Consider the following 27,606-nt stretch of genomic DNA (forward strand, 5'->3'; position numbering starts at 1 on the left):
CACAGTCACTGTGATTTTAGGGCTAAGGAACATGCAGATTCTCTGCAGCTGCAGAAGCCGGTCCTCAAAAGCCAGCAGCAGGTGACCTTCATTGTCACCTGGCTGCAGAAGTCAAATTCCTATTCCACTCCGCCTTACCATCACAGAGAGCAGCTGGGCCTGAACAACACTAAAATGCAATATATATACCTCGCGTTTCCTCTGTTTCTTAGTACTGGATGAATGCTCTGTGAATGAATGCCCTGTGGCTCCTGGCTCCACAATGTCACTAAATGTGATCAAGTCAAAGATACTTGCATTGCAAAGCAAAGCAAGAATCAAAGTCCTCTACCTAGCATCATGCAGGGGGCTTAAGGCAACTCTCAGGGCTGTGTTTGGTCTTTGGTTCTAGGGGAAGATGGAGACATTCTTAATTTTATTTTTCCTAGGTATATTACCTAGGGCTAGCAGGCATCAGAAGTCTGCCTGAAATGTTATTAGTTTGAGAGAAAACATTTGCATGTATGTCTCAGTTCTTACAGAAGAATCTGCTCAGAAGGAAATTAAAATCTATTGAAACTATGGACTACGGACTTGGTGTTATGTCAGACCTGAAGTACCTAATTAAAAACTGCCTCTAAAACGCTGTGCTGAATTTGACAGTTTTTAGGGTTTTTTGAAATCAGAATCGTACTAAGTATTTTTCAGTTGTTGGGGAATCTGACAAACATAAATCATGGAGTAAACCATGCATAAAATTCATCAACATCTTCATCTGATCATTTTTGTCACATAAGACTGCTTGCAATTGCACTTACCTGTACACTGAAGATGTCATGAACACAATTCGCCTCATGACGTACCTCAAGATCCCTCTGCATGTACCTTTCATTATTTTCTTTGAATAATCCTCTAGAAGTCACTCTTGAGGACTGGAGATCTGCATCCAATGTTGCATTGTACTTTATAGCTATAAGAAGAGTAACAGTACATTTTTTGCTGAGTATGACTGCCCATGATCTCATTATTATGCTCAACATTACAGCGTGACTGGGCTTTCCAAACCACACTAAATATTTTTTTTTTTTTTGTATCTTGCTAAACACAGAGCAGTCTCAAAACGATAAAATTTTCTTTCGTGTTTTCCAAAGCAGTCAAACAGGTTTCAATACTGACGTAAGTTCTCATCCACAGAGAGCACATTAAATGACAATCAATCCAATCTCCACTGCAGATGTCTGAGCCTGCAGCTCAGGCAAGAAGCCAGTCAGCAGGCCCAGGATTACACTAGATAAAGGGGCCTTGCAACCATATTCTGGAGCTCTGAGGAGACTATAAAGAATCTGCATCTTCTCTTCAATCACATAATAATTTGTGTCTTCTTCTCTTCATATTATGACTAATACTCTGTGGAAGTTCAACATTATTTTATAGCTCACAATCATGAGTTCCTAAAGGCACTATACCTAGTGCTGAAGCAGTCCAACTGGTGTTATCCATGATGTGTACATTTAACCAATAGGCCAGTGCTGGTCTCAGAAATATTTGGTGCTCTCCTGTCCTCTGAAAAGAGGAGCATCTCCCCACTGAAATCTGCACTGAGCCTATGGAAATTTTTATTTATTTTTTTTGCTGAAGAGAGAAGAACAGTCTGCAGTTTGCTGTTGAAACCAGTAGGTTGAAAAAAACCATCTTCTCACGAATGACATTTTCTGGGGTTTGTTGAATAAAGATACAGCTCTCCTTTATACTGTTAATTCCTCACTTTTCAAAGATTATGGAGCCAGTAATGAAAGTAGGTCTTAAAAACACTTTCTCAAGCACTTCAGTTTTCTACTGATTTTGCCTTTCTTGACATTCAATCTAATATATCTTTAGAATTTCCACTACTCATTTGAATAATGGACTTTTGAAAAAAATTAGTGTAAGACAAGTCATTGAAATACTCTTACCCACTTGATTATTTCTCTTAGCAGGTCTAAATGTAGCCTGAAAACATATTTTGACAGTTATTTCTGTGTTCTTGTTCAGCAGACTGATTTTCTCAGGTTTAAATGAGGCAATTATGGACACATTTGCAATGCTTTGTGACCTGAAAAATATTTTTAAAAGGTTTAAAAGATGATTTTCAAGAGCACTGGGTAACATAAAAGCTGTTGTGTATTACTGTCTGTAAATGTAACATTGATTTTCTTGGTTCCCAACATAAACATTTTTAATGACACTGGTAAAATTATTTTTCTTTGCATATAAGTGAATTTGTTGATACAGTAGCTTTCAGTAATGACAATAAATAATTTATTGTGTCAAATTACTGGATAATCAATGTCTTTATCCTAACGTTCTAATCCTTTCCTTAAGATAACAGAGAACAAAGCCCTTGTCCTGTTTTCCCAATAAGTAATCTTCTTCTGCTCCTTTATGGAGCAGTTAGTTACTCAGCTCCGCTTAGAAGGCCAAAAAGGGTAATTCTTCATTTTAATTAATACTCCTATTTTTCAGAAAAACAACTTAAATGTAATTAATCAAGATTTTGAAGAACAATTGCAGAGGAACCCTGCATGTAAAACCAAACACTTTAATCAAAAGTAAAACTCATTAATCAGACCAAATGCTAGAGTGAAAGAAAAATTAGCATCTTCATTAATCAAATCTAAATAAATGCTGGTACTCCAAGAAGCACAATTTTCTTTAATGCAATTCCCACCAGCATCAGCAGCAGTTCTATTGTGGGTCAAAGGTCCAAACTGACCACTTGTTTTTAATAATCTTGTTTCATTATGAAATAAGTAGCAATTCAGTGATGTTTTCCTTCTTACAATGGAGAGCCTCAGGCAAGAAGACAGGCGATAGAGGAAAGTAAGCTGCATTTTGATTTAGCTCCTCAAGGAAGTAGTGGAAAATACACAGTACTTAGGGAGGCAGAGGATTCGGGTTCTGTGAAGACTTTATTTTGTGGAAGTACTCAGGTTGCTCTGGCAAAGGCCACATGCCAGAAGAAAATTAGTTTCTTTCCAGAAATAGATGCCAACTCTCTTTCATTGCTCTCTGTCCTTACCCTACAGAACAACCCTCTCCCCTAGATCAGCCCCCCAGCCAGTAAAGGTCACGTAGGTCGTGTGGGAAGTGGTTTCATCTGTCTCAGGCTCAGCTAACAGAATTATAATGTGGCTACTGAAGTACAACCTGCTGTTACAAATACTCTCAAGCAAGCCCTACTCCCTGCTGCTGCCCCTTCCCTCTGGACAGCACCAGCGGGCAGGGGTGTCTCCTGGCCTTCTCCATCCCTGCCCAGGTCCCGCCCAGCAGCCTCCGCCACCTGGCTTCACCCCATGTGCCCTGGCTCTGGCCCCCACACTGCCTTGGCTTTTGATGGTTTGATGATACATGCTTAAAAGAGGTTTAGTCTAAAGCGGTTTTCCAGCTAGCTACGATAGCAGCGATGAGGCAATAATTGTGTTAGCTCTGAACACAGGGAATGAAAGAGCTTTTTGGTTTGTTTGTTTTGCTGTTTAATTAACTAAATGCTCCACTTGCATCTGAATCATTAAGTGCTTCCTTTCTAAAAGCGTTTACCAACCATAGCAGAACGACATTTCCATCAGCACCAATTGATACATCAGTAATGTCATCGTCATCTAAGTCTCTATGGCCATCTACTGATCTTCCAAAGAATTGGAGCCGTTGTCCAAAAGCAGAATCCGATCCTAAAATTTTCTGGGAAAGAGAGTTTGGTTACTGAGCTTGCTACAAGTGTGCTTAAGTCTGTAGATAGCAGCCTAAGCAACAGATTTTCACTGATATTCCCTGTATATAAAATGTATTGTTTAAACAAAATGCTTTTGTGTATGTTTTCTCAGATGCTTTTAAGCACTTTTTCCTCCCCTGTTGGAGCAGACAATGGACTAGATTTTTCTGTCTTGGGAGCAGATCAACTAACTGACTGCTGTATGCCAGCTAGTACTTACTGGAAACTTTTTCCATCTCACATTGAGCAACTCAAAGAATAGGAAGCTTAACAAGACTTCTAACAAATACTTTCTGCAACCAGAAAGACTGCATGGAAAATGTCACTAAAATTAGCATTACATTAGCATGTAAGATATGGAAAGACCCTTGAAGGTCTTTTCCTTAAAAACTATGTATTTATAATTTACACAGCTGGGATTTATCTAATCTGATCTTTACAGCAACCCTAAACCCCTGAATAATTAGGTTCAAAAAATGTATAGGGAATTAGCTGATTTCATATGCAGGAACCAAAAATTATAAGAGGCTCAGATAGAGCATCTTGCAAGTTGTTTTCCTCTATATCCTTCAGTTATAAGCACCACCACATCAACCAGGGCATGCTGACAGCTGAAGTAAGGAGAGGCACAAAACTTGAAATAAGCCATGAGAATAACAGTACTCCTTTAAGAGGATCAAACAGTAGCCAATTAAAAGATAGAAATTCCTTCTGTTTTCCTCTACCAGATCTAAAGGCACCAAGTACAGCATTATGCAACAAAGTTATGTACCTGAGAATATTTGGTACGTATAGTCTTTTGAAAGCCATTGTAAATATAAATTGCTCCAGAGTTTTGGTTTTCCAGTGGTGCACCTACTATAACATCATTAAAGCCATCCAAATCAATGTCTGCAAGTGCTGCAATTGCTGATCCAAAGCGAGCATTTTCTGACCCCTGTGGACCTTCCAAGAGTTCTTGCTGATCCAAAATTCCCTTCAAAAAACAAAAAAGAAGAAAAAGCAAAAACACAGCTATCATTGCACCAGATTAGACATCGGAGCAGTATCTATGTGCATTGTTTTTTGTTTCTGTTTTCCAGTACATTCCTCTTGGACTGCTCAACCCTGAATTCCTTCCCCATTGTATTGCCCATTCAGTTTGCATTATGTCTCAGAGTCTTGGCAAGCATTACACAGCAAAATCAAAGCATGCTATGCAAAGCACTAACATCAAATATAACCATATGTATGAAGCTTAAATGCTCTCACTGTCCTCATCTGACTGTTCTGAAAGTTTCACAATACATTGAAAAATACAGTTTCCAGTTTTGGATTACCAGTTTTTATGCAAAGGGAATGGAAATTATGTAACTGGACATAATTCTTTGAAACAGAAATGGAATTTCCTAACTAAACTAATGCAAAAAACATGTGTCCAAATGCTAAACTCCTGACCTCTCCACTGCCAATGAAGAAAGAAAGATTGGAGATTTTTACAGTTAAATAATCACATTTACACTAGCTTAAATTCACCTCTCTGGCAAATACTGGTCTCATCTTTTAAGCACAGTGTGATAACTGAGGTTAAATTTTAGAAATATCAGCCAAGTTATTTATTAGAAACTACTAGAAAAATATTATTTGTATAACATGGACAAGTTGCACAAATCCAGGTTCCTTAAAAAAGAATAATGAAAGAATGATATATTTTAACTTTTAAATAATTATAAACCTAACATTTGACAAAGACTAAAAGTTTTAAGGATAGTCTTCCAATTTATTCAGTTTTCAAAACATGAAAAAAACATATCCTTTCATTTTTCTTTTTTTCTGTATTTCATGCCTAAATTCACAGTCACGAAGACCAATGTCAGCTGCCAGCACCTTCATCTACCTTGAAATTGCCTCACGGTACTGTTTCCTGTTGCTCCAGAATGATCTGACTATGAGCTGCTTCTGAAGGGGGTGGTACTTCCTCTCTATTTATTTGATTGCAATTTACCTGGTAAAAATGCCATGTTCAATTTTCGCTGATGGATGGCAGGTATTAATTTATTATATGTATTCAGACATCCAATGACTGACTGAGAGACTGTTCAAAAGTGCCAGAGATTTCAGGACTCTGAATACAGATATTCTGAAAGCACCTACTACAGGTCTGAATAAAATCCACAGTCAGTCAAGCATAAGAAAAATAACATAGCTTCTCTGAACACAGGAAACATGAGTAGTAACAACCATCCAGTGTGAAAGTCCACGAAACAATGCAGAAAACTGTCAGAAGACCATATATTAGAACTGTTTGGGGAATACTGTTAGGTGTTGAATAGATTTGCCAAAATCAAATTGTCAACTTTGTGTTATATTTGTGTTCAGTGCCTAATACCAGGACCAGGGAGCCACCTGGTCACTAGTAGTGCTTAGCTTAGCTACCAACTTGCTTATTGACTCCATTTTGGTCTGTTCCAGCTGGCTTATTACAAGATTACATGCACAAGTAGTTCTGTGGAAAGTTTGCAGCTGCTCCTGAAAAGCAGAATGGGCAAGATTGCACTGGGAAGGACTCCATTCACAGTCCTCTAAGCAGGCAGGCTTGGCACCATTTACCCCTTGCCCTTATGCCACACCCCAGGAAAAGCACATGCTCTGTTTCTGCTTACAAAAACACCACTCGCAATATTTCAAACACTTTGAAAAAGATCACTAAATAGTGACTAAGAGGCCCTGAAGAGATCCAGGGCCAAAGGCTTTTTGGCACGCATGTGGCCAGCTGGCTTTGAAATAAGCTAGCCCTAAGCAATGCCGGCTTGAGTGAGTCTGCTACACCAGTTGGCTGTGGGGCAAGGGATTGCTCTTCTGATCACTCTGATTTAACAAAACAGATACTGCTACTAAGCAGTATTGCAGTTTGGACTGTTTTTTCCTTGGTAAAACTGTAGTCCAGGGAACAAGAGTAAATCCCTCCAGCTGCAAATGAAAATATCAGCACCTATCATGGATGGAGAGGCAGGAAGACGATTCCAGCTTTGCTACAGTACCCTTCTTACCTTGGTGATGGAAAACATGTATACTCTCCCTTCCTCTTTCTTCAAGTCATTCATAAACATTGGTGCACCCACAAGCAGCACATCTGTCACAGAATCCCTGTTAACGTCCACTGAACACACCACACTGCCAAAGTAGGAGCCAAACTGAAATCAGTAGTAAGAGAATCATGTTTGTATGTGGGTTTTGTAAACCATAATGTTTTAGCATCTGACTCAGAAAACTTACACCAAGAAATACTAATGAATGAAACTGCCCGTTGGAATGAAATTACTATATAACATACTCCAGTGTTTGAAGAATCATGTCCTTATCATGTGTGCACTGTTTATGCCCAGTAGCTGCTGCTATGGCTTTACCACTCAGCCATAAGAATGTAAACAGAGAGTAAGTTATGGGAGGTGTATTTTTTATATTAAACTGTGCACATGAAACTACTTAATCTCTGATTTGTCTCACAAACAAACAAAACCAAAACCATCTAAACTCTCTGCTCTTTTCCAAATGAAGAAAAGGAGAATGAGTGTACAAATCTCTCTTTTGACATAATCTACTTCACAACTTCTCAGGCAGAGTGGAGCTCACTGAGTCCATTAGAAGTGCTGACAGAATAATACATTAAGTACCTTTGTATATTATCTTTTACCACTAATTGGATGACCTCCTAAAATACTGTTTAAGAGTTACAGTTAACCTTATTGAAACAGTCCAGTGGCAGAGAAAAGTTCAAGTGGATTCTAAATGCATTGCAAAAAAAGAGGAATTTTCAGAACAAATGCGTTGCAATTTACTGCTGTGTCAATAAAAACAGATGCCTTCAAAATCTGCATTCATGACCAGAAATATACGTGCCTGCTCGCCTCTCTGGGACTGCACAATTGTGATATTGCCATCACTGTCAACATCATAAACTACTACTCTGCCAGTGTAGTTGGATCTTGGTGCACCAGCAACAAAATAGACGGAACTCTGAGTTGACAGAACAGCAACAGAATAACCTGGGGAGAGAAGCCAACATTTAACATGTGTGAGAGACCATTAACTACATGTCGTCAGTTGGTTATCCGTAAAGGCACAGAGAATGAGTCAATCTGGTATGTTAATCACAGAGAATGATGCTTCCAGACGGGAAGTTAAGCTGTCACATATGCATAAATCTGCAATAGTCTTCTGGAGAGAACAATGACACACAGATCAAGTTGAAGCAGGTTTGCAGGATAGCATGGGCAAAAGTTTAGCCTATTCAGTAAAACATATACCACAAAAATGTCATGCTTGTGAAGAAGATAGGAAAAAGAGCACAAAGAGTATCCTTGGAATGAAGAAATAAAGATAAATATGAGATTAACATTTGAACCAGCCTTCCAAGTGAGAAGGAACACCTAGCTTCTGCAAAGCTTGCAGTGCATTTTCCCACAGTTCACCAAACCACAGCCCAGTGTATTGGCTGAATACAAGAGGCTATATTAATAGCTTGTCAGCTGATGGGCTTAGGTTGATTGAACTTCTTTGAACATTTTAATCCTCATTCCCATTATTCTAACTTTATTTGCTTTCAGGAAACATCTTTTAATACCTGCGACTACTTTAAACATGTGTTAGCACTATAAAGCTAGCATTATTACATATTTTACATTTCTGTGGTTTAATTACAGCAAATTTATTTTAACAACAACAACAAAAAATCATCCTTTACAAAGACTACAGTTTAAACTGAATAACAAAATCCCAGTGATTGGGCAGAATACGCAGGTTTTTAGCAAGCCGCAGGACAATGTGAGGAGCACAGTGTAAATGAATTATGCCTTGGTCATTACATGCACCAGTCTAATTCAGATTTGTGTTCAGTCACTGTTTTTCTAGGGAGAGAACATCATCCGAAACTAGAAGTTCAACAAGCAGCAACAAGATTTTATTCTGCCAGTTAAGGCCGCATATTTCTAGTTAATACACCATACAGCCATTTGAAGTGAGAGGGTGCAGTGAACAACAGGGGCCAATCTAGCAAGGTGTGATGCGCTAGCAGCCCTTTAGCTTTGGCTTCCCCAAGCTGCTGAGAGAGACCTGGTATGGACACCTCTTAGTGAGGGACAGGAGTTGGAAAGGAAATGACGGGACAGAAAAGGCAACAACATTGTTTGCTCCAAAAAGATTAAGGCCAAAACTCTAGAAAGTGCCTTGCGGAGCAGTGCTGAAAGGAAATTACCTGACCTCTTAAGAATTATTCTAGATGAGCAAGTCAATCAATTTCTCATCCACATGTAATTGGGGAAGTACATATAAATATTAAACCAGAAGGTATTCATAAGGATCCGTATGATACACTAAACAGCCTTTTCAAATCCCATGACTTCTTATGTCTTTGTGACAAAGCCTGATTTATTTTTTTTCAGTTTGCACATTGATATGAGTAGAATTTTAAAAACATAATAAAGATTTCACTCAATGAACTGTTGACCAGTAAATAAAATCTTTTTGGATGCAAAATTCTTCTCATATTCTCAAATCAATTCTTAACTGGAGTCTGGCTAGAGCAGAATTCCCCAAGTTCTTTAATATCTTACTAAAGGTTTGATACATTTCCAGATTTGTATTTCAGCCCCTTACCTAGATAAGAGCTATGATTTCTGTCCTGTAGAATTTTCTCAAACACGTGGCTTGGAAAGGTGGTGACTCTGCCTGAAGACTCCTGAACTACTGTTCCGCTCCAGTCATAGGCCCCAACAGCACCCAGCAGCAGAACATCCTTTAAAAAATAAAAATCAACATTTTAGAACTACCTATTTCAGGGAAAGTGTGAGCAAAGCTGAAGTTACCATATGTAATGTCCTACATCACTGTGTTTAAGGCAGTGATGTACAGTCAAATGACTGCAAGCAGTTGACCAGAGCTGCTTATAATTACCACTTACGTGCAGGACTTTACTGCCCCATTAAAAGGGATTATCACCCCTCTACTGCAAGAGGATAAATGACTGCTTTAGCTTCCAGGGCACTGCAACTCAAGATCAGATAGGTTTATTTAAACACTGTGATAATTTCTTAAGCCTGTCCACCCTGGGGTTGGGCTTGCCAAGTCTATGCGATAATGCATTCATGATCCTTGGAAGAATAAGGATCAGACAAACTAAAGCCCCCTTTTTGCCAACAAAAGTGCCAATGACATCACACAAGAGCTGACAGAAAAAGATACAAAATTTCATTCTTTAAGTGTATTGGAAGGAGATGTCCTTGTGACAACAGTTAAATCTAAAATCCAATTAATATGGTTTATTACACAGAATACTTAATATAGAAATACTTAATCTTAAGACTTGCACACATCAAAAAACCCATAGTTTAGAATATTCACAATTAAAATTCTTTATTGAACTGAGATACTGTTATAGAAAACTGCAGTAAAAATCGTATGTGTAACTTCCCTGAAGAAAACTTAAAATCTTTCTTAATTTTTGCCATTTCCTAGCATTATGTGCTAAATAAAGTAAAACTTCAATTTGTGCAAACATAGAGGACTTTTTAAAAATTATTTCACTCATCTTTAAGGGCTATGAGAAATGAACAATCTGTGTTTTTCACTTGAAAGCTACTTGAATCACACTGGAATTTTACAAAGAGAACCTATTTTGTCAAGATAATCTTAAAATTGATTATAAAAAAAAATATATCTGATTTATTATTCTTTCTAATTTTTAAGTGTTAATATACTTTAAACAAATATTATTAACTTTATAAATATTAGACAAATTCTATTCAGACTTTATTTACATCTTGGTTACTGCTTAGAAATACAACAGATTTACAATAAGTTTAAAATCTTCTGAGTTATTCAACTACAAAATATTAACTTGGAGCAATTGAATTTTTAATGCTATGTGAACTCAGAAATCACTGAAATAATTGGATTAACACATCTCAAAATCATTACATGAAAGAAACTATTACTCAACTTCACATATTAATGTATTTTTTCATTTTAGGGATATACAGTATCTATTAGAAGTAATTTTTTGGTATTCAAAAAAGAAAAGATTATTATTTTACATTCTGCTTTTTAAAAAAATCTTAAAATTGGTCATTGTGTTTTATTAGTCTAATTTTGTTGCACTTCTAAGCATTTGTGTCTGTGTAATTACATCTATTTGTATCATTAAATAATTAAATTCACATACCTTTTTTTGTGAGTAATACGCACTGAAGCCCACCTGTGACATTTCCATTTGGAATGTATCACCTTGATCTGTACCTGGCAAAACAAATATTCACATAAGGTTAACCCTACAGAAACATACAAAAGATCCAATATTGCTGCCTCTGAGCATAGCTATATAGGGACTGTATGTTATTTTTTTCCAAATCTACCAATTCTTCTAAAACATTTCCAACATTTCCAAACAACAGAAAACTGAGAGCTAATAAACTGCAGAATATTTGGATGATTTAATGCAAAATTGGTAAGATGGAGCCATGATGCTATAAATCTCTTCCAAAAAAACGCAGGTGGTGATAAAGATGGCTTCAGTCAGTCTGCACAGTGTTGTCACTGTGGCTAATCTCTTTTTATGTTTTCTAGGAAGCAGTAACAATACACTGAAATGGGCAACTTTAATAACTGTATATTCATGACTTTCAAATAATTTTTTATTATTATAGAGGACTTATTCAACTGTTGTAATCGTCCTGAAAAGTGCTGTGATGTGCAGGAATATTTCCTGAGATGGATGGGACTCGGGTAATAGGAATTCAACAGGAGTACAAAAAACTGGAGAGGGGGAGCTCATCTAATCCCCTTGACTTGATTAGCAGTACAGGCCTGGTAAAGAATAGACGGAGGTGAAAGAAGAGTTCACACTGAGCACAGGAAGGCTGCAGCCACAAAAAGGTCCCTGGGCAGGGCTGAGGGCAGGTCACAAATGTCCCAAGCATGGTCTAAATTTAATTGTAAGAAGCTCGCTTTTGCGGGGGAACAAAGTGCCTCTACAACACCCTCCTCCAAACAGCACACAGAGGACTGTGGGTGATGCTAGGGAGAGAGCCTGCCAGACACCACACAGATTGCATAACTGTAGATTTTCAGTTCTGTAATCAGTAACTGAGGCTTCTGATTTGCTTTTTAAATTCACAGTTGCTTCGCATTAACAGAAAAACACAGGTGAATCTGACAAGCATAAAGGCACCTTTACTGCTCTGGTGGTAACAGCTCTGAATACATTTGGACACATACAGAGAAGCCTGCATTTGATGCCTGAAGCCCAGGACTTGACTGGAATTTTCAGCAACTGGGGAATATTTCCCACAAACTGCAGAAACTAACTTCAAGCTCAGGCTTATTAGGGGTGGGGTAGCTGGAGAAACACCTATGCAAACCAGAGCTCTCCAGGGGAGAAGGGAGCAGCCCTCAGCTCCAGCTGCCCCTCATTTTCACTGCACTACACTATAGTGAAGCTAAATAAAATCCTTAGCTCATCAGCTCGGAGAATCTGATCTAATTTTCCAGAGACATCGAGTATTTTACCTTCTATGCTAAAAATGCGCTCTCCAAGTGTTCCTGCTTCTTCCAGTAGTGCAGCCTCAGATGACACATTAAAGAAATACTTGTCTGTTGGATGACTAGCAATTCCTTTGATTTCTTTAATTAAGTTTTTAGTATCGAGTTCTTGCCTGATTAAGTATCCCAAAACCTTGGGCAAAAAAGAACAAAATAAGAAGAGTAAAGGAAATCATGGTGTTACTCCATTTCCTTCTGTATTATTTAAGTAAATATTCTACATATTAAAGAAAATTAAAATTACCTGCATTCATATAATTGAATTGCTTATCAGACTGTATTCCTATACAAGGGACCACTCATATTGAAAAAATACATAAAGCAAGGCAAAGGAAAAAAACACTGAAGTTGCTCAGGTAACATTGTTTTTACTTTTTCAGCCAAATAAAGACAACCAATATTTCACTAGTTCATAAAGATTAATTTCACCAAGTTTCAGTCTCACCAATGTAACAAGGCACATATTACATACAGCTTATATATAGCACATGCACTTTCATACATACACAACAAAATGATCTTTCAAAAATTGCAATAATGTATAAAATCATAGTACTACTTACAGCAATGCCAAATCTGGTTATATTGTCTTCATTGCATTTGCCTATCACTGTTTTCAAGTTGGAGCCATCATGAGATTCACCATCCGTCACAACAACCATTACTTTTGTGGCTGTCGGACGTCCTCCCGACTCAGGTGAGAAGGCAAACTGTCTGTTATAAAATATTGGATTTATCATGTCAATTTATAATGGATGGAATTCAGTAATACTGTAATGAATCTGTCCATCACTGACTTAGAACAAGATGCATCTGTAGTGTTTTTTATTTAAAATTAACAACCTGCAATAAGAAGTTTCAATTATGCTCTTGACAGCTTCTTCTCAAAGTACTGCTCAAAGAGGCATCAGAAATGTAATCAAAGTAGTAAGAAAAAAACCCAATTAGGACTGGATGGTATTTCCATAGATAGAAATATACATTCCAGGGAAAACAGTATTTTTTGTACAAATGCTTCTAAATAAAAAAGGGGTTTTTTGTCAGAACTGTTAATGTTTTGTAACAGCGGAATAGCCAGGAATTGGCTCCACCAAGCTCAAACAATAGGGGAAGAGTATTAATAATAGGTTCCACAATATTACTGCAGATATCACCTCCATTGAAGGCTGAGTCTGTCCCTAAACAAGATTTTCAAGGCCATTTGATTCAGCATGTATTTTGGCCTAGAGTCCTGTCCCTAGTTCAACTGTAAAATACCATCTTCCTATTGAAAAACTGACCTGGTTTGTACATGTATTCATAGTCACAGTAGACTGTTTTAAGTTTTTCCTACTTTTCATGCTGCTGGTGCTGCAATGAAAAACTGACAACAAACAGGAGATTTGTCTGCAATCAACCAAAGCCTGACCTGCAAACGTGAATGTTACCAGTTTCACTGAATCCCTGGATAAACTTTACTTCTTTCAATGGTTTTGTATCTTTCATAAAAGCTTGTCCATGTTGCTCAATGCACTGTCATGTTTAGACATCTGTGACAGCCTAAACAATTCTGTTGGGTACCAGAACTATTTTAGTGTAGAGTATAACCAACGGTTAAAGACATGCTTTTCAGCAAATCTAATTTACATATTCCTGTACTGTTCTGCATGGGGCACAGTAAATGTATCTGAAGGATTCTGCCTGGCGCTGGGAACCTCCTCAGAGGCTCCAAGCACGTGTACTCCCAGCAGAAAATTCAAGATGTGCCCATTGCCTTGTAAGGTAAGTTACAATAGTTGCACAGTAATCATCAATGTGTTTTACCTTGCATTGTCAATGGCTTTGAAAGTATTAGTTAGATCTCCTCCCTTCTGGGATGTTCCCTCCATTGCTTTAACAACCTCATCCTTTGTTCGATATGTATTCAAGTTGAACACTACACGGGGATTGTTAGCATACTGAATTAAACCCACCTATGCAATAAAGAAATTATGTTAGATTATCACACATTACAATCAGTTATGTAGAATCATGACACTTAAGTTGGAGTAAAAGATCTGCAGATGGACATGGTTTTACAATTTTCTTTCAACGTATACAAAACCAATTAATATTAACATGCTTGGAAAGCAAAGAAAGCTAAGATGCTCTTGCACATTATGTTATTTATTATGGACTACAATATGTTAATGCAAACAGTCCGAAATAGTAGGCATTAAATGTTTGCTTGGTTACTTCTGGAAGAGCTGATGGATAGCAATAATTCAGGGAGCTCTGGGCAAAATGAGAAAATGGCAAAAATTCTACAAGCTGACAGCACCTCAATCTGATCTTTTCTACGGAAATCCTAAAGTTACTTGACAACACTGCAAACCCTATTTATTTATTTTATTAGGTGAAGATAAAGACATATGTCAAGATGTACATTTAGTATTAAAAAAAAAAAAAAGAGAAGATGCTAAAGGTGATGTTCAGAAAGGACTGAGCAGGAAGCCTAGTTTTCAAGCACCTCACTTCCAAAGTTGCCCCAGGAAGAAGGCAGCCTTTGGGAGAAAGATTTCCAGTGCCCCAGTCTTTGTTCTCAGAACTGTTTATGGAAAATGGACAACTGTAAAGACAGAAAATGTTTTAAAAAAAGGTATAAAATTTTCCTTACCATCACCAAATTAAAAGGAAGAAAAGAATTCAGACAGTAACCAAGCAGGAAAAACCCCTATTTTAAAGATGCAGCAGCTGGAAAGTAAGAGCCATATGAAAAGCCCATAAAAAAAATCTGGTTTACTTTTACCACATCCCCACAGACTACATTTTAATTACTTTTATATCTTATGCAGGAAAGAGATCTGACTCCACTAGATATAATCTAGACTTCTATTTCAATTGTCTTATGTTTTGAATCAAATTACTAATCCCTTTTGAAATAGGTTAGCTGTGAGATAAAAAACTCAATTCTGAAAGATACAAGACAACTGCTTGTGGCTTTGGGGGAGGTACTGTAGTTATGCTAAAGCACATTTGGTTTCCTTTAAAATTACTCTTAAAACCAATTAACCCATTGTCTTTTTTTTTTTTTTTTTGGTCTTTCTCAAAGATGTCTTTGACTTACCTGGGTTTTGTTAGGGCCTATGTCTAAGCCTTGTACAAATTTTTTCAAAAATGCCCGCACTGCATCCCAGGGATAAATGCTATTTGACTCATCACAAACCACCACAACATCTATTACAGAGGAACACTCTAAAACAAAAATAAAAAGTGGAGATTACATGCACTTTCAGCCTCAATATACTTACAACTCTTGGCTAAATCCAGGGGTGTATATTTAGGTCTCACACAGGCAATGCTTCAGATAGGAAGGTTTTGCCAGAAGGAGGACTCAATAGAAGCATATGCAGATTTTGAGTCTGGACTGGTGCAATGCCTCTGAATTCAGAGGAGTGAGTCCATATTCATATCAGCATTGGATCATGATTTGTCAGTCCTTACATGTGAAATCACGGGACTTTGCTTTTTGCTCATACATTTTTTTAAAAATCCCAAATTAAAAGTCCCCGACACAACATATCTTGATTTCATTTTATTTTATTTTTTCTTAATTGAATCTGTTTTGCACATGTTGCCTTACTTTGAACAGCAGGAGAAAAACTTCTTAGGATCTGGAAACTTGGACTGACTTCAGAACAGACTCCTGTAGCATAGTATTGGCTTCCACACTGCTGTGCCCACAAAGGACCACAAGTCTTTAAAAATAACAACAAAAAAGAAACTATAAAAATAACAAATACTTGTCTCACTGTATCCATATACAAAAGCACAATAAGCAGGACTACAGGCATATAGGATCAGAGATACCCTCTTGGGTTATCAGGCCAAATCCCTTGCAATCACAGTGACAGTGTAACCCCTTTCATAGACTTTCTCATTAAAAGGATTTTCTATTGATGATCATCCTAATGGCTCTTTCTGCAAGCTGACCCCTCCAGAGTATGCGTAGCTGTAACATGTAGAGAGTGTGACTTGGTCTACAAAGAATCTGTGCTGCCTTAAGCCATCTGCTCTACAAACTATCAGTTTAAAACTAGGGTTGGTACTTGCACATCGCTTATAAGCATGCAGAGAAATACTTCCACTAACCAGGAGGTGGCATCAGAGCCATGAGCATGCACGTCGCTGCAAACACGCAGAAAGGAGCTTTTCTTGCCGTATGTCCAATTACCACCGATAGTGTGACCAGACTGAAGACTTTTGTGATAGGTGCGCACACACATTTATTAATTTGAGAAGTCTTGTTCCCAAGGGAAATCCACTGTACCGAAATATTTACAAGTTAAACTTCACCATCTCCAGTGAGGCTGCAGCCTCACAGTATGCGCTGTCCTATTTAGCTGCCGCTAAAAGTTTGGCCCTGGTCTCACCTATACCTCCGCTACGTGTTTCATTGCCTTCCAGGGATAATAATCTTGCTTCTCTACTGAAAATGATCTCTGTAAAAAGAAACGTTTTCAGCTGGATCAATGAACTGGTTGCATGACAGCCACACCTGTGATATTAGAAGGATAGGTACAAAAGTACCCAGGTAAGAGAGACAGATACGTGAGATGGCATTTTGTCATGAGGATATTGGTGGGGGGGTGGGGAGGGGAAAAGGATTTTCTTTTCAAAAGAAAATCAAGTTAGGAATTCAAGGAAAAAACATAACCTCTACATAACCTTCACCCAACAGTTGTGAAAGAAATTATATCTTCATTACATGTACTATCTGATTGCCTTATCCAGTTGGGACAGCCTGGAAAACCTAACATGTACCATCTCTATTTAGGAAGAGAAGAGAAAGTGAACAGCACTATTACCCTTTTCTCAAGAACACTGAAAAAAGGTAATTAAAGGCAGAAGTAAATGGAAAATGAGCTAAATCACACACTGGTTGACCAGCAGTAGACCACATCACACTAACATCTTCGACAAGATGGCAGATTTTCTAGACACAAGAAAGGAAGTGTATCTACATTATCAGATCTTAAGTAAGTGCTCTTTTTAGCTGCTACATGGGGCATGATTAGTTTTACTGGAAAAGATGGATATTCACAGAGGTGAGAGGTACAAAAGAAGTAATCTATATCAGTACTATAGGAGAATTACTAGTCTTTGAAGTTATTTTTAATTTAAAGTTCTTCTTAGATCAATCTCATTTGTGCATTTGCTAGTTTTCTTCTGTATTAGTGGTAACTCAAAATTGTGATGTTAATCCTGGAGCAAAAAATAAATGTTCTAATGAACTTTGTTGATATCCACTTTTTTTTAAAAAAGGGCAAAGCTCTAATGTTCTAGCAGAAATTTCAGATGCATTATTAATGCAGGGTAAAACTGGGGAGATCACATATCAAGACTGATGAATTTGAAAAGTGGAACGTTAGAATGGGGCATAGACTTGCCCCTCAGGACTAATGTTAAGAAATGTGGATGTAAACTGGGACCTCATTGTTTGAAAGACATGAGCAGACAGATCGGGCACTGGCTGACTGCAGGGCGACCGTAAGCATGCAGCCAGCATGCAAAGCAAATACGGCCTAAAGATATGTGACAAAAAGCACTTGCAGTTGAGACAGGGAAATACCAAATACACTATACAGTGCCCTGAAGAGACTTGTGTGGAATACAGCATAGATCTGCTCATTCATATTTGAGAGAGGTGTATTTTTAAAAGTGCATTTCAGTGAAAACACTGTGTTTGTTTAGCAAAGCAAAGGACAAAGGAGAACAATTGTGGGGTGTTAAATACTGAAGGGAGATTTTACATGAAGGTAGATGGGAGCTGGAATCAAAAGTTGGAACAAAGTTGTTAACCATCAGTGAAATTCTTAAGCACCTTTCCAACAGGACTGAGCATGCCTCAGAAAAATGTAACAAGCATATGGAAATGACTGCCCTGTATTTAGGATACCTGTGGGAAGCAATCACATGGCATCAAACAGCTGAACCAGCAGGACTCACGAGCACAGACACCGATGCAGCACAAACTGGTGCAAGTGGATGGAGGCTGAGAGACAAGCAGCCGCAAAAGGAAGAAGCACAGTGAGCTGGGAGGAGGAAGCCCTGAGCATAACGTGAAGAGCACACCACACAGGCTAGCTGCCAGAGACAGTATCTCAGAGCGAAGTCCTTGTTGGCAGCAGCTTGCAATTACGAGCAGGCAGTTTCCACTTGTCCAGTTCTTGCCACCACTGGTTCATGCGGCTTTTGACATTTGTTGAGGCCGAGTACCCTGTTGTCTTTATGTCAAAAAGAACTCCTGTTACCAAAGACATGGCTAACTGCTCATGTCTTAACATTCAACTTTTTTTTTTTTTTTTTTTTTTTACTTCATGTAGTTTAGGGAGAGTCAGTCAATAACATATGGATCAGGACATTCTTTTGAACTGAGACAGGTTCAAGTATTATTAGGAAATACACGTTTTTCTGCATGAGATGTTTTAAATCACTGCAATTATGGTACTGATTAAAAGTGGGTATGCATAGAACAGTATTAACAGTAATTAAAGGTATTATCCAAGAGACAGAATAAGATTTTTTTTTTTAATCACTATCTTCTCAAACCAACAATCAAGAAGAGCTGCACTCTCGCTGTTTTCTGAAGTTATGATTAACTTTACTAACTCTAAGAGAGCTGCTGGAAAGGTTGGAATTAGACCTACTTTTAAGTACTTCAGTGAACTGGGCTATGTGGAAATGAAGGTAATAAACATTTTTAAACTTTTGTGATTATTAGGAAGATGCAACAGAAAAATACAAAGCTTAAAGTGAACCTCAGAGCTATTTTGTAGTTTATTGTCTCAATTACTGCATATGCCTACAATGTATGCATCAAACTGGAATACACCTACACTGCAAGTTTTCATACTTATGGTTAAGATTGTAAAAAAGCATATTAAACAGGTGTTAGCTTCCTTTCGATTATGAAATCTGTTACACAGACTCCAAGGAGAGTGGTTTGCAGAATATACACATACAAAATGCATCCTCCTCCAGCTCACTAACCAAATAAAAAGTGTCGCCACTCCACAGGACTAGAAATCCTAACATCTCAGGAGAACAGTCACTGTGCAAGTGCATATGGTGGAGGAGAGATCCCATACTGTCTTTTGAAGCATAATCAGAACTATACAAGACTACCTTAAAGATGTACATGGTGGAAAGATTCTAGCTTATGTTGTCTGACTTAAATCACATAATCTTTAATTATGTGCCCTTCCATAGGATATTTAAATAAATGATGAAGGAGAGAATTCATAATTTTCCTGATTTTGAACCCTAGGTAATGACAGTGGGATTGAAAATTTTAAAATATGCAAAATGTGTATTAATCTATGCTGCATAATAAAATACATTCAGCTTGGACTTATCAAACAACATGGAAAATTCTAGTTTCTTCATTCTCCTCTGGAATTTCTGTGTGTACCGAATACATCCTTGATACGTACCAAAAACCCTCCTGTTTTTGAGTTCTGTATCAGAGTCAAGCCAAGGTTCATGTTTTCCTTTACCTCAGTCACATTTGGAATATTTATTAAAGCTGAAATAAAAAGAGATAAAGTAATGACAGAATAGTAAATAAGAAGTAGAAGGAATTTCCTTTTCAAAAGCGTGATCTCTCAGAATCTAAGACACCTTTTCCAAATGGCTGCATACAATTCTGAGACGAAATGAAAGCTAAACTTTGTCAAAAATTTGCTAACCATTAACTATAGGTATGAATTGAGTATGGCCATTTAGAGTACCTGCCCTCAAGAGAGATGAAGGCAAAAGAGGAAGAAAAGGTATAGCTAATTGAGTATTTTTGGTTGGCTGAGTAGCTGCAGTAGTAACTGTTACATTCCTCAGGACACCAGACTCCTCTGATCCAGTATCAAGCTTTAGACAAAAACCTGGAGGGAGCAGTGGAGGACAGAAACGCTCCACACCACAAATAAACATAAAGTAGGCATCTCAGCATACTGCTGCCCTGTATTTTCACTATATCCAAAAGTGAATCCCATTTTATACTCAGTTTGCAAACACACAGAGGCACAAAAGGCTTCAGATAATACATATTCACTAAGTGCTATTCAAAAGGAGACTGTAACAAGTGTTAAGTTATGTTAAGAGTGTGGCGGCCTCCTCCAGCCGCTCTGGCCCAGGTCCCTCCTTGCCAGCCATGGGAGCCCAGCCTAGCGCCCAGGGAGCCGGGGCCGCTGCCCAGGCCGAGCGATAAGGCACCAGTAGTGAAGCTGACTAGGTACTCAAGACACACATGCACAAACACGCAACGAGGGCCCTGAGGGGCTGGTCACACAGACCACCACAGGTAGCACCTGCATACAGAGTGTGCTCCTCCTGGCCTGGCAGTGTGTGCACACAGATACACAGACAGACACAGACACTCTGGGTTCACAAGCACATGCACATTTGTGGATCCCCCGAGCACCAGCATGGCCACTCTGTCTGCTCCACAGTTCCCCTACTTCCCAGCTGGTCGAGCTCCATGCTTGTGCAAACACGCGCACACTTACCTCTCATGCACTCCACATTCACAGCTCCTCCTGGGCACGCCTGCATGGACTCTCCCACCCACCTGATACCTGGGACCTGAGGCCCCCCTAAGGTGGCTGGTCCAGCTGAAAGTTTGCTAGTGAACACACACGCATGCATGCGTGCACCTGCTTTGGGGAAGACACAGACACACTCATCCTCCCCCAGCAGCCGGCACCAGACCCCCGGGCTGTGACTTGTGGTCCCGCTCCAGCTGCTAGGGCAGAGACCCTCACCAGTGTGGAGCCCCGGTCCCCGCAGCAGCTGGTTTTGGGGCACACACTGTTCCCGCCCCATGGCTGGAGGTTACAGGCCCCAGCAGCTCCAGCAGCTGATGCTGAGACCCCCGTGGCTCCAGCAGCTACACCACAGGCCAGGGCACCCACACCTCGGCCCCACTCCAGGGGCAGGCACCAATTTTCACTCACACGGGTCTCACCAGTAGCTGGCATCGAGTCCTTGCATGGACACACACACACAGACACAGACACGCTCTTTCTCTCTCTCACACACTTTCTCATACAGACACACTCTCTCACACGCATCCATACTCACACTCTCTCTCTCACACACACACGCGCACACTCACAATCTCTCTCTCAGACACACACACACGAGACTGAGATGATGCTGAAGGCTAAGAAAGTATTTAGTAAAATAGATTGGCCTGGTACAAAAACAAGGAAGAACTGAACAATTGTAGTGAGACATTATTCATGACAACTTACCTTCTAAATTCAGTTTTTTACATGCGGTTTTGATCGTACCAACAGGACATGCATAGATATCTCCAGTTCTGTTAGACAGATAGCCACTCCAGGGTGAGCCAACCAACAACCTAAAGTAACAGGAAATTCATTAGGTCTTTAATGATACTGGAAAAGCCCAGCAGCATTATTGGCTGGCACACAGTAGGGAACAGGTAAAGAGGCTGTTAGCAGATACAGCACCTAAGGCACCCAGGAGTTTTCTCCAGAGCTGTTCAACAGCTCTACTTGCACGTTCATACACTGGATTCACCAGGGGCTACTTTGGTGGAGAAGCCTCCGGGGATTAGGCTGTATACACCTGAATATGTGTACTGCTGTTTCTGTGACGTTACATCGTTGTGTCAGAAGAAATGCAGCAAAGATATTAATATATACAGATGCATATGAATTTAGAAATATATACATTGGCAATTGAGAGACAAAAAAATTATTGTCCTGTCAGGTAACAGTTAACTGATTCCTTTTAAGTTATTCTTTTAACCGAGAAAAAACATTTCCTACAGGATCTGCTCAGCAACAGAGCTCATGTCTGAGCTTGAACACTACCACACCTTGACGACACTGAGTCAGAAAGAAAATACTGCAGGTGAATACAGTCTGCTGCGTGAAGTATTTAATCCGGAACAAGAAAGTTAAGACTTAAGATAATTTGTGCCTGCGATACAAAGTGATTCACTTTCTCTGACTCATTCCTTCATCTGCCATGAGTTTTCCCTCCAATATATGCTCAAGACCCCTTTAATTTTTATCTATCTGAAAGCCTTCACAAATCCGCTTAATTCACCTCCTGGGAATACTGTTTAAGAATATCTATTTTTCAGAACAACTCTCTGCAAGAGTGAAGCCACCAGACAGTACAGGGCCATGTAGTGCTGGAAGACGGCAATTCTTTATACAGTTTAACACGCAGCAAAGTAAGGGCAAGGCAAAACAGGACTATAGGAAGATGATCACCAGGGATATGAAAAAATGAAACTGATTATTAGAAAGCAGGGATTGTGGGTATTCGCTCCAGCAGTAATACGACTTTCCTTTCATACAGAACAGTCTGTGGTAGTAATTAATGAAATTATGGGATGGTAAAATGACAAGCAATGGGACCCAAGACAGAATATGGAGTTTCATAAGAAACCATCTTTTTTAGTTGGTCAGTAGGTTGCTAAAAGCAAAATTGTCATCCTCTAAAATTTTATAGGTAGCTAATGCAAATATCTTGCACTATAAAAAGAATTCATTTTGTAAAATTACTGTGTTTCAAAGCAATTGCTATATATCATACTAACTTTAAAGGGATCATCTGATTTTACTGCTGCAATGTTACAACTAGTTTGAATAAAATGGCTTTGATGATAAAAAAATACATAGTTTTAGATGCATAAGCAAGAGTTTGAGTCCTTTTCAGCTTTCTCAAAGAAAATTATGCCAATTGCTTTTTTTTTTTAGTTTATTTCATCTCAATTAAACAAAAATTTAAAAGCACACATAATGTTATTCTATTTTGCCTGTTCAGTTGGGGGTAATTTCAGATTCTATTTTCTGTGTATAGGAATATTTTAAAAATACCTACCTCCTTCTCAATTACCTTGTTGAAAAACAATGATTACACAGGCAGCAGGAACAGGATTTTGTGTACATTTAGCATCTCTAAACCCACAATCCAGGTTCATATAAATACCTCTCTCTCTAAAAACAGTGTATGTTACGGCTGCTGTGAGGAGGCCTCTGATCTTTTTGGTATTTCCTGAGGAATACAGCCTTTTCTGCACAGTGGAAACCAGAACCACCATAGCTCAGGACCAAATAACCAGAGCTCATCAGAAACTACTCCATTGGTCATGCGCCAATAGATAATATAACCTGCCAACACTTGCAGTGATGCAAGGGGCTAAAGCCAGTCAACAGTGACTGACAGGAGGAAGACATGGTATTACAGTCTCCTCTTATTTACAGTTATAAAATGCTGACTGGGCTGATGGGAGAAAGAAAGGGCTAACAGTTTTCATGAAAACAGAAAACAATTTTAAAAAGGATGGCAGCACTGCATGTGTAATATCTGAAACTGGAACAGCTTTTCAGTATTAACTGTCAAGCTGAACATTGCACTGTGTACATTTATAAATATTTGCAAGTTTTTTCTAAGTTTCCCAGAAGGCAAATGTATTTCAGAGTCCCTGCAGGAGGATGGCTGCTGTTCAAAGAATGACCCTAACTGATCTTGGAAATACCCCCCGCACTACTCTGGTCGCAAAACTTGCTGTGAATCTCTGTATCGCACTGGCATTGCTCTGCAGCCATTGGTTATCCTGAAGGCCAAAGCACATAGTTTCACTCACAGAGTAAGGATGAGAGGAGGGAAGAGGAGGAGATGTGTGCTTGAGCACTAGCTGTCCCCAAATCCAAGCCTAATTCCAGCCATCAGCCTTGCTATGGCATAAACTAGAGACAAACACCATCCAGAGTCTAGAAACAGCAGTTCTCTCCTCTTTCAGCATGCGTATTTGTACTCACTCCATGGGCTTCATGCTGCTCAGCAGTAATGTGGGCTCTGAAACTCCTGTTTTCCCCAACCTCAACATTAATTCCAACCCCGGCATGTATTTATACCAAGCAACCATCACTGTACCCATCCACTTCTAGAACTTAATATTCACAACTGTATTTTACTTTTTCTAGCCCTAAAACTAACCTTGTAGCTGTTGTGTGGTACAAACAGAAAAACGTAAGTCAAACAAGACAAACTCTTCTAATTTTAAACCCAAATCTAAATCTATGCCAGCTGTGCCCAAAGCAAACTTAATTTTGTCTTTCATTCAGCTTGCACGTCTCATATTTTACTGGAAGTTATTATACTAACTTCCCCTTTGTTGTAGATTTATAGGGTCCATGAATCTCAATGCCATAACTATGTTGTAGGCCAAAAAATGCCACTCTGTACACAGAATTTAACACTTAGAACTATTACAGTGATTTTCAGAAATGAACACAGCTATTAAACCCCTTCCCTTAATTGACTTAACTAATCTGTCATCAATACTCTCCTGCGAAAAAAGTTATTAACCAACTTCTGCCAAGCCTAGGCCTCTACTTTTAATTTCCAACCTTAAAGGTCCTAGGAAATAACTCATTATTTCTCTTGTATCTTGAGTCTTACTTAAGCTTAATATGAGCCTTAATCTATATTAAAAATCAGCAAGTCCTACTTGCCTTTGAAAATTAATATAAACCATTACAGTACAGAGTTACACAACATTGCTCTGGGAAAATGCATGTGTATCTTTCTGAAACATAAGAAGTGAAGAAAGCAAGAGAGTATCTGGCTAGCATCCTGCTAACTACAAAAATATTTTTTTACTGTGATTAAACAGGATGCACATGAAGCAGAGTGAAACATAATGTATCAGGAAAGAATGCAAGAAATGAGTACTAAAATACTTGAAGATGCTTGTTTCCAAATAAACTGTATCATGTATAGGGTCTTTTCCAGCCATGAGTTAAATATTTATTTTTACCAAACTTCCTTATGTGTCTTTGTAGACTGTCTTTACACAACACTATAGTGATTAGCATGTAATATGGCCACTGATTTTATTCTTCAGCTCCTTAATCAGTCTCCATCACTGTATACAAAGCAATGGAACTACATGAAGTCAAATAAAGTTCAGTGGCAATGCCGTACCACACAGGCTGCAGGAGTGGCAGATCAAAGTGCAACAGGAATTATTTCTGGGAAATTACACCATGACAAAGCTAGTAACTGGCAAAGTGTGATGTAGCAGAAAACAAAATCAGGATTCATGGCAAAGGGCTGAATTCCCAGCTGTTGTCAGAGCACGTTTTAGATTTTCTGGTTTCTTCTTTTTTTCTTTTCATGCATTTGCTCTTCAGTGTGTTTTTTTAAACACAAAGATGGCTAATAGGAAATAGGAAAATAAAAGTAGAAAGGACCTCTTAAATCATCTGGCCCTTTCCCCTACAATTACAGGAAGCAATGAATAAGACATGAAGACCAGAAAACTTCACTCTCAGAGATGCTTTTCTGCACAGCCTAAAACACTTATCGCCATCTAAAACTTTTGATCCTTTGAACAAAAGACTCAAAACTTCAAAAACTACAGTGAGCTATAGCAAGAAACTTTGACAAACTTAATAGGCCTAGGAGACAGAAGCCAGAACTGCTTCTCCAAGCAGGAAAAAGGGAAACTGTAGGGCATGCAGTCGAGGGAAGCAGAAGCTGGGCACAGAACTCAACATTAGCAGTGGTGTTGGCACCCTAACCATAACAGTATTTTATTAAAAAAGAAAAAAAAAAAAGTTGGCAGAAATTACCCTACTCATTAAAATCAGACAATTTCACAAATGTATTGATTTCAACAAAAGTTGCTGCAGAAATGTGTCTTTTCAGCAAAACATCTTATTAGTCTGAAGCAGCAACACACAACCTCAGGAGAAAGGCTGCAGAGCCTTGATGACTAGTGAGCAGTATGCAATGATTTTTAAAACTAGTAGGGCAATGATTATGTGATATATCAGTAAGGATAGTGTCATTAAGGTGTCATTAATGACATGATACAGAATGAAACAAAATATTTTAAAAAAGAAAAATGCCATAACAAATTCCAAAACAAAATTCAAAAATTCCAAATCCTATGCATGAGACACAACTGAGCAGGGTGGCTGCAACTTGATACCAAGCAGTACCTCAACAGCACACTCAGATTTTAGCTTTGTTGTGGGATGCATCCACAAACTGAAGACACATATGGGTAGGAAAAAACACTTGAACAGCTATATACAGCTATTCAATATTCCTTACCCAAGACAGATATAAAAACAAATATCAGTATGGAGTAGGTACTATTATCTTTGCTGAATATACTATCAGCTGCTGTTCAGGGCATGCACTTTGGAGACAAACTTGAAAGGGGACAGTCTGCCTTTCTAAAAGATTACGTTTACAAAATAGCAGAGAATTTGATCTCAATTTAAGGTTCAAATACAGATGATCTCACAACAGGGAGAACCAGACCATAAACTGAATTATGTTTCTGTTGTGACTAATTACTTGTGTGATGGACTGCTTAAACTTTTCTAATTGCTGAGTTTCTTTGGTGTTCACAACTTTCCTCGATATCATTGAAGAGCTCCTGTTTTGAAATTCCCACCAGACACCATGAAAAGCTTCAGCTGTGCTTAACTTGCAAGTTTGTCCTTATTTATGAGCATCACATGCCATCAATGCACAGCAGACCAGTGTCCAATTATCCTGGATCATCTGACTCTACATAGAAAAAGGCTCCATTGCAGGTTTGTGTCACAGCTTCCCAGCATCTACCAGCCCCCTCTATAGCTCTACATGCCTGGTTGGACTGTCTTCCTTCTTCTCTCTGAACTCATTTCAAAGGAAAAGTGATAACATACTGCTGCATGCAGTCACAATTCTGCAAAAACTCTCTTTATCATTTTCTATAGCCCTTACCACCTCAGGAGATGTACCTCCCAGAAATACAGCTGAATAATATAACCAGCATCTGTTGTTTTTTCTGTATCTCTTCTTTCTGCTCTTTGAGAAAGTACAAGAGGATTTTTAAAGCTGTATTAACTATAGCATCATGTGGTTTTATTAACGGAAGCAAGCTCTAGGAAGTAATAAAATTACTGGTGGATCTCAGATCCTGGATAACCACTCCCTCGGAGAGAGGTGCCACCCCAGAAGCTTTTGATGTGGTGGGCAGCCCTACTGTGCCTGAACTGAGTTTTTGAGTGCATCACAGTCTTGCTGCACAGAGATGTCCTATGCATATAGCGATGAATGCTCCCCTCTACAGAAAGCAGCATCCTGATCTCACTCCTAGTTCAGCCATATCAACAAGCGCCCTGCAAAAGGACTGCAGCCTCTGCCAGGCTTACAGGAGAAACCAAGTCTACTGAACAGCTTGAGTGTTTTGCGGTTTGGTTTTTTGGGGTGTTTTTTTTTTATAATGCACACAAGAGAAA

At 38.7% G+C, this 27,606-nt stretch overlaps 1 protein-coding gene across 2 annotated transcripts in view; it reads right to left on the reverse strand.

The window, feature by feature from the left end:
* The window catches only part of ITGA2 (integrin subunit alpha 2), a 71,501-nt gene that overhangs the window by 21,096 nt on the left and 22,799 nt on the right, over nucleotides 1-27,606 (reverse strand). For both annotated transcript variants that reach the window (XM_075741064.1, XM_075741063.1), the window contains 15 exons: nucleotides 21,571-21,680; nucleotides 19,756-19,847; nucleotides 15,903-16,017; nucleotides 15,387-15,514; nucleotides 14,105-14,253; nucleotides 12,865-13,015; nucleotides 12,269-12,434; nucleotides 10,926-10,999; nucleotides 9,362-9,500; nucleotides 7,607-7,752; nucleotides 6,757-6,900; nucleotides 4,500-4,703; nucleotides 3,560-3,696; nucleotides 1,932-2,071; nucleotides 798-949 (listed from right to left, as the gene is read on the reverse strand). In XM_075741064.1, the coding sequence (XP_075597179.1) occupies nucleotides 798-949; nucleotides 1,932-2,071; nucleotides 3,560-3,696; nucleotides 4,500-4,703; nucleotides 6,757-6,900; nucleotides 7,607-7,752; nucleotides 9,362-9,500; nucleotides 10,926-10,999; nucleotides 12,269-12,434; nucleotides 12,865-13,015; nucleotides 14,105-14,253; nucleotides 15,387-15,514; nucleotides 15,903-16,017; nucleotides 19,756-19,847; nucleotides 21,571-21,680 (2,047 nt within the window). The remainder of the gene's footprint in view (nucleotides 1-797; nucleotides 950-1,931; nucleotides 2,072-3,559; nucleotides 3,697-4,499; nucleotides 4,704-6,756; nucleotides 6,901-7,606; nucleotides 7,753-9,361; nucleotides 9,501-10,925; nucleotides 11,000-12,268; nucleotides 12,435-12,864; nucleotides 13,016-14,104; nucleotides 14,254-15,386; nucleotides 15,515-15,902; nucleotides 16,018-19,755; nucleotides 19,848-21,570; nucleotides 21,681-27,606) is intronic.

This window comes from Balearica regulorum, chromosome Z (genome assembly GCF_011004875.1).
Source record: "Balearica regulorum gibbericeps isolate bBalReg1 chromosome Z, bBalReg1.pri, whole genome shotgun sequence".
Lineage (NCBI taxonomy): Eukaryota > Metazoa > Chordata > Aves > Gruiformes > Gruidae > Balearica > Balearica regulorum.